Source organism: Pantherophis guttatus, chromosome 1 (genome assembly GCF_059756535.1).
Source record: "Pantherophis guttatus breed Tessera chromosome 1, ASM5975653v1, whole genome shotgun sequence".
NCBI classification, from domain to species: domain Eukaryota; kingdom Metazoa; phylum Chordata; class Lepidosauria; order Squamata; family Colubridae; genus Pantherophis; species Pantherophis guttatus.
Window position 1 is genome coordinate 34727223 of NC_142063.1, and position 12549 is coordinate 34739771.

The 12549-nt window shown below is 40.4% G+C and overlaps 1 protein-coding gene across 1 annotated transcript in view; it reads left to right on the top strand.

Moving 5' to 3' along the window:
- The window catches only part of MTHFD1 (methylenetetrahydrofolate dehydrogenase, cyclohydrolase and formyltetrahydrofolate synthetase 1), a 67838-nt gene that overhangs the window by 4649 nt on the left and 50640 nt on the right, over positions 1 to 12549 (top strand). The window contains exons 2-4 of the mRNA XM_034433573.3: positions 7226 to 7310; positions 9401 to 9460; positions 10443 to 10496. Coding sequence (XP_034289464.2) covers positions 7226 to 7310; positions 9401 to 9460; positions 10443 to 10496 — 199 coding nt within the window. The remainder of the gene's footprint in view (positions 1 to 7225; positions 7311 to 9400; positions 9461 to 10442; positions 10497 to 12549) is intronic.

Below are 12549 nucleotides of genomic sequence, written 5' to 3' on the forward strand. Positions count from 1 at the left end.
GGAATCATCTTTATACTGTAAAGCCTGCATGCCAAGAGCTCTTTGGTGTTCTTATTTATTTGTTTGTTTATATTCTACCTTCATTATTTTAACAAATAATTAATACTCAATGATATTTCCTTTTCCTCACTTGGCTCCCTTGTAGATTCATTTATTCATTCAAAACTGGAAGCTAACATGCCCCACCAGCCACATGCATACTGTCACGGAACATAAAAGATGGTGGGTTGAGAGCAGTTCAGTGCTTTGTGTAGAAGCGTGCTTGCCTTTTCATTGAAAAAACAAAGATAAATTGAGCTAATAAAGAACATTCTCAGAGACCAGAAAAATGGTGCATTTTGCCTTCTGGTAAAGTGGGTAACTCCAGTCAGGTTGCCAATAACATGTTCTCAGCATTCCAGATATGCTCACATTCCTATAAATTGGGAGTCTGTTTTCCCACAACGCGTCAATTATAGGAACTCCTATTGTTTTCCAGTATTAGATTACTGGAAAAATAAGACTGAGTCCACCTATTGTGCTAAACCAGGGGTGTCAAACTCAAGGCCTGGGGGCCGGATCTGGTCCATGGGGGGGCCCTGGAAACAGCAAAGGACTGGCCCACAGTGCCTCTGCCAGCAAAAATGAAGATCGCAAGGGCCGCAGGTGGCCCTCCTGAGCTCCATTTTCACTGGCAAGGGCTTGAAGAAAGCTGAAAATGGAGCCCAGGAGCCCATTTTTGCTGACGAGCGCTCACGCCACCACAGGCATCCTGACACAAGTGATGTCAAGCTGGCCACACCCACCATGCCCCCCCCCCCCGAGGTTAAACAGAACCCTGATGCGGCCCTCAATGAAATTGAGTTTGACATCCCTGTGCTAAACCATAATTTGTTTGTGATTTATTAAATAATAAATTGTAATGGGCTAGAGTCACATACCCCACCAAACCTTAAACTATTCTTTGCAATATTTCGATTAGGCCAAATCAGTCCATAATCAGTTGAATAATATGAAACCATTAGTTCTGTTGCCTATACTTTGAATGGGCTTTCATCGATCAAACGTAGTCAATAGAACTTTAATATTGCTCGATGCTGGATCAAATCCAGCTGTTTTTGTCATAGGAATTGTAGGGTGAAAACATCACATGTGGTCCCCCGTGGGCCAGATGCATCACATGCTGGCCCCATCCCCTCCCCTGCCTGGTTTAGCGAAGGGGGGGGGAAATTCCCGATATGTCACGTGACGAAGCTGTGATAACAAGGGTTTGACACCCCTGGACTGCAGCTTCTTCATTCTAACTCACTGGTTCTGTTGCCTGAAGTTTATGAAAGTATGTTCACTATCTCTGGAGACTTTATACGGCCCATCCCTACTGTGGGGAAAAAGAGTGACCAGTAAATGATTGACAAATCCAAGAAATGCAGCTGTCTGTTGCAAGAAATGACTGGTTGCACCCCAAAGAGAAGCTGTTTTATTATGACAAACTTTTCTGAACTGTCTATGTTGCCAGGCTACAATTTAATAGCTGTTTTTAAAGCTTCAAAATTGTGTTGATTTGGGACTTGAACCTAAAAGAGGAAGTTGGAGAACAAAAATAAATATTATCCTTCTTTTAGGCCTCAAGGGGGTGTCAAAGAACATCAGAATAGGAAAAGTTACTGTGTGAGATTGTTTCAGATAGATTTCATAAAGGGAGGGATCTAGATACCAATATATCTATCCTTCCTAAGCTTTTTGGGGGAGGCTATCATGAGTTTAGAATTCATAAGGCTCATGTGCAACTGATTAAATAGCACTTAACGTGATCAGGCTATCTGTGAAATTTAAGGGAAAGTTTCTGTTCTTTACATCTTGCGTGGAATTTTCCTTTCTAGCTGAATTGGCACATGAAGCAGCTACAAGAATCTGCTCTCTTAATGACCTTTGGAATTGAAAGCTGTTGCAAACATTTAACATGGCCCATATTGGAAAAAACAGAATGAATTTCAACTGAATTGTGGAATAGTGGATTGCTTTGTTCTTGGGCTTGGGATGAGTGGAGAGCAAATCCTTTCTCAGTCCCAGAACTCACTGGGCAATCTTCAAGCAACATTGTCTTAAGTCACAGATTGTGCTAAATCATGATTTGTTTAGACACAGGTTTTTCAATAAGCCACATTTGGCTGCATTCTGGCATACTTTAACAGAAAAAATGTATCTATGTTGCTCTTTATTATAGAAAACTACACAACTCAATGATTGTTGGGTCTTTGAGAGATTTTTCATTACTTAAACAGTTATTTTACTTGCCACTTACAGGAATCCTGTGGCAAACATCACATATCTTTTCCCTTTTTGTTCATTTGGGAATATAAATTAGGGATGTTAAATTAATTTGCTTGATTTGCAAATTAATTTCATCAGGCCCTTTTATAGCCAGCTTAGGACTTCATTTTAAAATCGCTTTACATTTATGAAGCAGAAGGCAGTAATAGAAATTTTGCTATTTAGTACATATGAAAAAAAAAACTTGGGTGGCAAAAAGTATTTTATGATCTGCAGTACAGGTAGTCCTCGATTTATGACTACAGAGGAGCCCAAAATTTATGTTGCTAAGCGAGACATTTGTTAAGTGAGTTTTGCTCCACTTTACGACTGTTAAATGAATCACTGCAATTCTTAAGTTAGTAACATGTTTGTTAAGTGAATCTGGCTTCCCCATTGACTTTGCTTGTTAGAAAGTTGCAAAAGGTGATCACATGACCCTGGGACACTGCAACCGTCATAAATATGAACCAGTTGCCAAACATCCAAAATTTGATCACTTGATCATGGGGATCCTGCAGTGGTCGTAATTGTGAAAAATAATCATGTCACTTTTCTCAGTGACGTTGTAACTTTCAATAGTCACTAAATGAACTGTTGTGAGTCACGGACTACCAATATTAGAAGTAGCTGGGAATTAGCTCTTAGCAAGCTGAAATGGATGTGATGGAATTAATGGAATCGGATTTGGTGAAATATTAACTGATAGAAGAGATGTCCATGCCACTCAGCTCTTTTATCTAGTGGAAATTACTACATCTATTTGGTCAGTAAGAGCCAAAACTGGTTTGATGTCACATAATCAATAAACTAAATATTGTGAAATTAAAGCTAACAGAGACGTTAATTTCTTACAGGGCTATCTCAAATGTTACCTTGAAAAACAAGTATTTGTAATATTAGGAAAGGTTTAAGGAGATCATAGGTAAAACACCTCCTTTTGGTTCACCCAAAATCACCCCCTCTGTCAGTTGATCCTGCATTTTCCCCTTCTGACCTTCAGCCACAGTATCATTATAGACATTATGGGAGATTAGAGGGATGACTGGCATTGTTTTGAATGCCAGCCTGTAGAGAAAATTAAGACAAAGATAACTAGAAATCAAGTCCTTCCAGGAAAAAGTAAGAAAATTAGGTAAATTTAGCTTTGAAAAAAAAAATCACTAAAGGAGTATCATGTGGAAAGATCAAGACTCAAGAAGATCTACTGTGTGAGCCCTGAACTGCTGCTTCTCACTCTCAAAGCTGAGAAAAGAATGGCCAAAAAGTCCATTGACTCCAAAGAGTGAGGTGGAAAATATTAGGAGTTCAAACCCTGGCTATTGTGTATATTGGGTTTAATGTTTGTGTTCTCGAGCAGACAAATCTATGTATAAACAGGATTTCTTTTGCGACTGTAATTATGCAGCTTCCTTTATTGTGCCAAGGCTCTGGAATTTCTGCTTTTGGGTACAGGATGCAATTCTACGAATGCAGAGTTGATTTACCATTGTACTTGTGTGAAATCTGACATAAGCCCTGTTTAAGCAGCATCAACCATCTCAGAACTTTCTCGAATCCCTGTTAATAACATTTTATGATGTCTAGAAAGCTGCTTTCTCACATCTTGACAACTATTTAATCAAATAGTAACTTCTTTTGTGATTTGTATTAATGCAAAGTGAATTGGGGGGAATGATATTAGATATGATGCAGTCCTTGTATTTTGCAAAACCTGGTTTATGATTTTGCATCACAAATAAAAGCAGCCAATTCTAGCTCAGGAAAAAATAATGGTTAAGCAGAACCTAGCTTAATGCAATGTCTGTAGCAGGTAATTATTAAGTTCTACTGGTCTTTCAAACAATGTTAAGAAAAAAAATTATTTGCAGTTACACTCTGGGTTCACCAGGTGGCAATGAATGGTGTGATTGTTAATTTTACTAGAATAGAGTGTATGGTAGTAAATGATGTACAGTAGCAACTGGTTTGTCAGTTTCATTTTCTTCTTCAATTTTACTTTTGTCTAAGTCAGACCTGGGCATTTTACAGCACCTGGGCTATATCTGACCCTTTGGCTGTCCCTGTCCGGCCTGTTGGAGGGCAATCAGAAATTAGAATAAGACATAATATTTGTTCTTACCAGTAGCAGGTAATCAAAACCATATAGTTTACAATTTTTTTGATATAAAGCAATAAAATTAACATTGAGCAGAATTAAGTTTAGCATATAGGTTTGACCCTTCACAACAATCCCAGTTTCTCATGTGGCCCCTTGGGAAAATCAATTGCCCACCCCTGCTCTAAACTAAATATTTCCACCTAATAATTAAACATAAGAAATACTGTTGCATAATATTTTGTACAAGAAAAATATTGATGGTTGGAGAGTGAAACCAGGCCTGTAAAGCATAGACTCAAACCCGTTTTTCTTAAAAGTTTAAAACTCATTTGGGTCTGTCACTTACCTCACTTACCTCTTATTGCATTCTTTGATAAAGTGACAAAATTAGTGGACCAGAGGAATGCTGTCGATACAATTTACTTGGACTTCAATAATAGCAATAGCACTTAGACTTATATACCGCTTCATAGTACTTTACAGCCCTCTCCTCTCTAAGTGGTTTACAGAGTCAGCATATTGCCCCCAACAATATGGGTCCTCATTTTACTGACCTCAGAAGGATGGAAGGCTGAGTCAACCTTGAGCCTGGTGAGATTCGATCTGCCAAACTGCTGGCAGCCAGTGATCAGCAGAAGTAGCCTGCAGTACTTCACTCTAACCACTATGCCACCACAGCATTTAAGACAGTAAGGCATTTGATAAAGTAGACCATAACCTACTACTAGATAAAATAGAAAAATGTGGGTTAGACAGTATTACCACCAGATGGATTCATAACTGGCTGACCAACCGCACTCAACGTGTAAGTCCTCAATGGAACTGCATTTACATGGACAGAAGTATGCAGTGGAGTATCCCAAGGCTTTGTTTTAGACCCAGTAGTCTTCAACGTCTTCATCAATGATTTGGACGAGGGGATAGATGGGGAACTCATCAAATTTGCAAATGACATCAAGCTACCAGGAATAGCCAACTCTCCAGAAGATAGGCTTAAGATACAGAAAGATCTTGACAGACTTGAACATTGGGCGCTATCTAACAAAATGAAATTCAATTGTGAAAAAAGTAAGGTTCTACATTTAGGCAAGAAAAACAAAATGCACATGTACAGTATGTGTGGTACCTCGCTCAATAGTAGTAACTCTGAGAGGGATCTTGGAATCCTAGCAGACAACCCTTTAAATATGAGCCAGCAGTATGCAGCAGCTGCCAAAAAAGCTAATACAATTCTAGGCTGCATAAAGAGAAGGATAGAATCAAGATCACATGAAGTGTTAATACCACTTTATAATGTCTTGGTAAGGCACACTTGGAATACTGCATCCAGTTTTGGTCGCCACGATGTAAAAAAGATGTGGAGACTCTAGAAGGAGTGCAGAGAAGAGCAACAAAGATGATTAGGGGACTGGAGGTTAAAACACATGAAGAACGGATGTAAGAACTGGGTATGTCTAGTGTAAAGAAAAGAAGGACTACAGGTGACATGATAGCAGTGTTCCAATATCTCAGGGACTGCCAGAAAGAAGAGGGAGTCAAGCTATTGTCCAAAGCACCTGAGGGCAGGACAAGAAGCAATGGTTGGAAACTAATCAAGGAAAGAAGCAACCTAGAACTAAGGAGAAATTTCCTGACAGTTAGAACAATTAATCAGTGGAACAACTTGCCTCCAGAAGTTGTGATTGCTCCAACACTGGAAATTTTTAAGAAGAGATTGGACAACCATTTGTCTGAAGTGGTGTAGGGTTTCCTGCCTAAGCAGGGGGTTGGATTAGAAGACATCCAAGGTCCCTTCCAACTCTGATATTCTGTGTTTTTTTTCACAGGATATTATGTAACTTAGTAAAATCAACAGACCTACAGTATATTGTAAATCATAAATAGTGACAGTAACATTTTGTTGATGTTTCTTGTCAAACTGTCTCAGATCCAGTTCATACATTGTTCATGAGAGGTCCTTGGTGCTCTCTGAGCTTGGTTTTTTCCTTGCAGATGTTTCATTACCGAAACTAGGTAACATCATCAGTGCTAGTAAGGAGTGGGGTTTGCTCTCAGTTTATATTCTACTGGCTTGTCCAACAGTGTTGGTGGGGGTGGCCTTAGAGATTCTCCGGGCTGTTTGCTATTGGCTTGTTTGGCAGTTTGCTATTGGCTTGTTTGGCAGTTCCTTGATTAGGGTATTGGTTACTTGATTGATGTTAATCTTGATATTAATCTATGCTCGTCTGATTGCTACTGGGGCGGTTGTGTTCCCTTTTTGGCTTGTTAATTTGTCTCTTTTGTAGTATGTAGTTAACTACATATAACAAACCCCACTCCTTACTAGCACTGATGATGTTACCCATGTTGAGTAATGAAACATCTGCAAGAAAATAACCAGGCTCAGAGAGCACCAAGGGTCCTTCATTTCAACCCTGAGCTACAAATATTATCCTTTATTGATACATTTGTCAGTTGGCCACTACACACATCAGTTTTTAAAACTGCCTTTAATAATTTTCCTTGTTAGACTTCATCTCATTTTAGGCAACTGTATACCTTCACAACTGCACTGTTGACTCTCACCATTGATGAGTGACAGTTCATGACATTCTATGAGCAAAGAAAAGAAAGTTGTTCAAACATCTTTACTTGGGCAGTTGATGGATTTCTTCCCCTTAATTCTGGTCAGCAGCACAGTCTTCCACATTTGTGGAATTGGGAATTAGAAACGGGAAAACTAAATGGTGCAAATTTAAATCTTGGGATTGTCTTTGGAACTAGATCCCACTTTTTTAAAAAAATCTACTATTAATTGTTAATGTTTACTTTCTCTTTCCCACCTGTTTTTTCTAGCCAAGTAAGGGAGCGACTGAAGAATCAAGTTGCAGAAATGAAAGCAAAAGTTCCTGGTTTCAGGCCAGGCCTTGCTATTCTGCAGGTAAGGGCTATATATATATTGTCACCCATAGAGTCAAGCCAAGCATATGCAGGTAATCTTTGATTTATGACCACAATTGGGAGTAGAAGATCTGCCCCAAACCCTGGCTAGGAAAGTCACAAATGGCAATCAAGTGAACCCAGGATACTGCAACCATTGTAAATACCTGCAAAGCATCTGAATTTTGATCATGTGATGGTGCAACAGTCATAACTGTGAGGACCAGTTATAAGTCATTGTTCTCCATTGTAACTTGGACACTAAATGAATAGTTGTAAGTCAAGGACTATCTGTTATAGTTTCGGTGCATTGTTGTTTTATAGCACTTTAGTTAGAGCTGTCCCATTCATTTTCATAGTCTTTACAGTCAATAACAACTCAAATGAATCTTTTTTTGTACTGTGAAGGGTCTACATAACAGCAAATTGTTGACAACACAATATGTCATGTGAACTATGAAAACTTTATAAGGAATGGCAGATGCATCCAGAGAGAATTTTTCTGGAAGTATGCAAACTCTGAATTCAAAGGAGAAAAAGAAACTTCAGAGGATGCAGGAGTTCTCAGGTAGTATCTGTCAGCAAGTCCTTAAACTGCTGGGATTATACTGTAGCCACAAAAACAGCGACATGATTCCAGAAAAAGCTGCATCTATTTTAAAAGTTGCCAAGAGATGCTACGTGAATGCTCCAAAGTGCCTTTTCCCCCTTTGAATTCAATATTGTACACAACCTTAGTGCCATCTCTTGAATTTTATATGCTGTTTAAAACGGGAGAAAGTATCCAAAAAGCCTTTCACAATGCCAAACATTTTATTTCTGTTTCTTTTATCTTGTATTTATGTTATGCTCAGTTTTTATGTATTTATGCTCAGTTTGAGGAAGACATTGTTTGAGGAAGACATTGTGTTATACATTACTAGCACGCTTGTAAAATGCATATTAGTTTAAAAGGCAGATTAAATATGAATATATTCATATTTAGAGTGAAGGTTTTAAAGTCTGCCAGATTCCAGCTAAGCACACTAAAGTTCTCCCCTGTTGACTGGGAGGAATTATGTAAGAAAGAACGAAGTCTGTATCTTCGGAGGCAGATACAAGATCCCAGTTGAGCTAGTGGAACAGTGAAAATATAATTTGGTTTTGTTCAAAAAGACCATTACATATTAAATCTGATTGAGAGAAAACTTTAGGCCAGGGCTGTCAAACTCGTGGCCTGCAGGCTGGATGTGTCACACGCTGGCCATGCCCATGCCCGGTTTAGCAAAGGGGGAAAAAGTCACCATATATCACGTGACAACACCGTGACAACACAAGTTTGACACTCCTGCTTTAGACAATAGGTGTAGTGGTTGAGGCACTGGCCTAGAAATCAGGAGACTATGAGATCTAGTCCCACCTTAGGCATGAAGACAACTGGGTGACTTTGGGCCACTCTTTCTCTCACTTTCTCAGCCCAACCCACCTCACAGGGTATTAGCTATTCTCACTGCCTTGTTACTGATAAAGGGTTAAAGGTAGAATAAAAATGTAATAAATAGATAACCAAGAAATTTGCTTATGTAGAAACATTACCATTTTTTATGAGATTAATAACACATGTTATTTGTTACATTGTACTGTACGCAAAATTGTTTTCCAACCACCACTAAAGTAACAGATTAAGATGAAAAAGGACTTCAGAGCAGTACGACATATTATTAGTATCATTTTGTTCTGTTTTGGCAATATCCAACTTCTTGGAAGAGTAAACAATTATCTAGGATAAAGAAATATATTTTAGAATTGTGCAAAAGGTTTTGAAGTCATGATCAGAACCCTTCAACTTTGAAATGCTTTCTGTAAATTTAGTCTTCAATAGCATCGATAAAAGGATGAAAGGCCTATAATAGTGGTCCCCAACCTTTGAGGCTTGGTGGCCCAGTGGGGGGGGGGAGAGAGAACTGGCTCACGCAAGTTGAGCTACATGCGTGCATTGGCCAGCTGGTCATGCGGCCCAATTCCGTACAGGCCGTGGCCTGGTAGTGGGCCATGGGCCAGGGGTTGGGGAACACTGGCCTATAAAATAATCTGATTTGTTTTCCCCCAAAGGTTGGTGACCGGGATGATTCAAATCTCTACATTAGCATGAAGCTGAAGGCTGCCGCTGAGGTAATTCTGTTTTTCCGTAGCATTAGATACAATGAAACATTTTGTTCTTATTTGTGAATTTAGCTTCAAGTAGGGAAATTGAGATACATAGTTTCCAATTGTAAAGTGTAATTGTAACCATAACTTTTCTTGTTAGGATTAACGGATAGTCAATTACAAAACAGCAGTGGAAAATTAGTTATATGTATGATTGCTGCTACCCACAATGGAGGAATGGTTGGCGAAGATGACAGAACTAGCAGAGATGGCAACATTGTTTCATTAGAGAAAGATCAATAACTACATTTATTAGTGACTGGAAACCTATTTTGCTGAAAAAAGGAGAAAAATTATGGGTTTGAAGATTAGAAAGGGTAGCTTATGGGGAAAAGGAAAATGTGATGTAAATTTAGATAGTAAAATATAATTATAACCACTATCAAAGAGATTGTTTCTGTAGTAGTAGAAACTCTCCAGGATCTTCCCTTCTGGTGGAAAGACTTCGTGACAATTGTCTTCTTCAGCTGTACAAAGTTAGGATAAGTAGTACGTTATGGAGGGCTGTTGTGGTAACCAAGGATAATTTGCCAATTTGCACAGGGGCAATTGCTAAACAAATGCTTAATTAAAGATATAGTAAAGAAGTACACATACATATAGAGATAGATGTGTACATACATATAAATATAAAAACTTGTTTTTATTTCCATTTCAAGACCAGAATTGAACACATTAGTTCTTATTTTCCCACACTGTATTGGAAAGACAGATGATGAAACTCTTGCTTTGTAGTGAGACAAAGAAAGTTGCCTGGTTGCCTAGACAACCTAGGAATACATTTTCCTGCCTTTGCCCAATGAACATTTTAACCTCCTGCTATATACCATTTTTGAACTCTGTATGAGGAAGGTTATAAAGCTTGCAAAATGAGATTGTTTAACCTTCATCTGAACATGTCTCAGTTCATAAACTCTGTCATTTATTTGGCATTTTGTTTTCTCAGATCGGGATCAATGCCAATCACATCAAGCTGCCAGGCACTGCTACAGAAGCTGAGGTAATCCAGTTCACTTTAAGACATGTATGCATCAGCTGTATGTGAGCAGATCAGTCTCATCTGATAGTATGTTTTCTGTTGCTCCTTGGAAATCAATATCCTGAACCATTTCTGAAATGATTGTTTTCTTTCTAACATTAGCTACCTTTGGTGTCTATAATTTAACATTTTTAATTTGGGAACTTCTTAAAAAAATTACCAGGCAAAAACAATGGCTAAAAATAGCATGTCATGTCAAATACCAATAGCACTTAGATTTATATACCCCTTCATAGTGCTTTTACAGCCCTCTCTAAGTGGTTTACAAGTCATATTTCCCCCAACAATCTGGGTCCTCAAATCATGATTTTCTACTTATCTACTCTTGAATAAATCATGGTTGGCTATATGGACACATTGAACTCAGTCATAAAGCTTATGTGCGCTGCTTCGTTTTTAAATGATTCAGTTAATTAAAAATAATAAATGAAAAGCATATAATACCAACTTAAAGAACCTCTAATAGATTCCAGAATTATCATTAGGTGGATGGCTACAAGTCTGGATATTGTTTAGAAGTATACTCACTTTTTTAGGAAAAGAAAAAAAAAACCAAAGATAAGCTAAAATGACAGAGAGTACTTAACAGGCAAGAGTTGGTGGCAAGGAAGAACTCATTTATAATTTCATTAATGATTCTGCTCTCCATAACAACCATATTTCAAGAGATTCCAAATGTGAGCTGGGAAGGTTGGGATCACTATCATAAACTCTGAAATGATTACAAACCGTAGCTAGGTTGACAAAACCTACTAAGTTTTTGTTTGACTTTGGTTTAGTGCAGGAATATCCAACCCATGGTCCACAGGCTGCCTGTGACCCTGAACAGCTAGTAGTCCAGCTCCAACAAAATTGTAAATGTTTAACATTATGTGATTTATATACATTAACTATGGTATATTACCGTATTTTCCGGCGTATAAGACGACTTTTTAACCCAGGAAAATCATCTCAAAAGTCGGGGGTCGTCTTATACGCCGGGTACCCGAATCTGAGTTGCTGGCGCTGACCGATGACACTTTGGGAGCGCCGGCAACATTGAGGGGAAGCTGTACTCTGAATTAGTTCCAACCTACAAGAGGTGCCAGGCAGTGCGCGGCCCATGAGAAAGGAACGCGTCCCCACTCTACCCCGGAATTCGGGTCACCTTCCTTCCTTTCCCAGCAGTCCACGGTGAAAGCGGCGGCGCGGTCGACCTGGGCCAGCGCCTTGCACACCTGGCTCTGAGTCTCCATTATGAGAAGCTCCATGCGACTTCGCATGTCTCCGCCCCAGTCGCGCAGCTCTCGCAATCCGCTCACCGGAGGAGCCATGAAGTGCTCGCACCGCCTTGCCAGATCTTCCTCGTCCTCCTTTCCCCACGGCTTTTCCCGTTGTAATTGTTGCTGCTGCTGCCGCCGAGGCTGCTCCTTCATCTCTGCCCACCGCACCAGACCCAGCCCGGCCAGCACCGCCGTGGCTCCCGCAGTCCAAGAAGATTGGCACCTGGGCTCGCAGGCGAAGGGTGGGAGTGCGCAGCGATCGACGTTGATCGCAGCCACCCACCATCGCCCCAACGGGAAGAACCGCCCGGCAGCGATTCCAAGGAGCCCGAAGCGAACATCCTGGAGCAGCACGGGCTGGCCCAGAGGCTTAAACCCCGGGAGCCCAGGTGCCGAACCCCGCACAGCAGAAAAGACATGACAGCCGGTGCCCAGTTCCTTCTGCAGCCATCCGGATCAGCGTCCGGGCTCGCAGGCAAAGGGTGGGAGTGCGCAGCGCATTTTCCTGGCTTGGCGCCGATCCGGACGGCTGCAGAACGAACTGGGCACCGGCTGTCATGTCTTTTCTGCTGTGCGGGGTTCGGCACCTATGCTCCCGGGGTTTAAGCCTCCGGGCCAGCCCGTGCTGCTCCAGGATGTTAACTTCAGGCTCCTTGGAATCGCTGCCGGGTGGTTCTTCCCGTTGGGGTGATGGTGGGTGGCTGCGAGCCTGGAAGAGGTGGTGAAATGCAGAGCAATACCTCGTGGGGAAG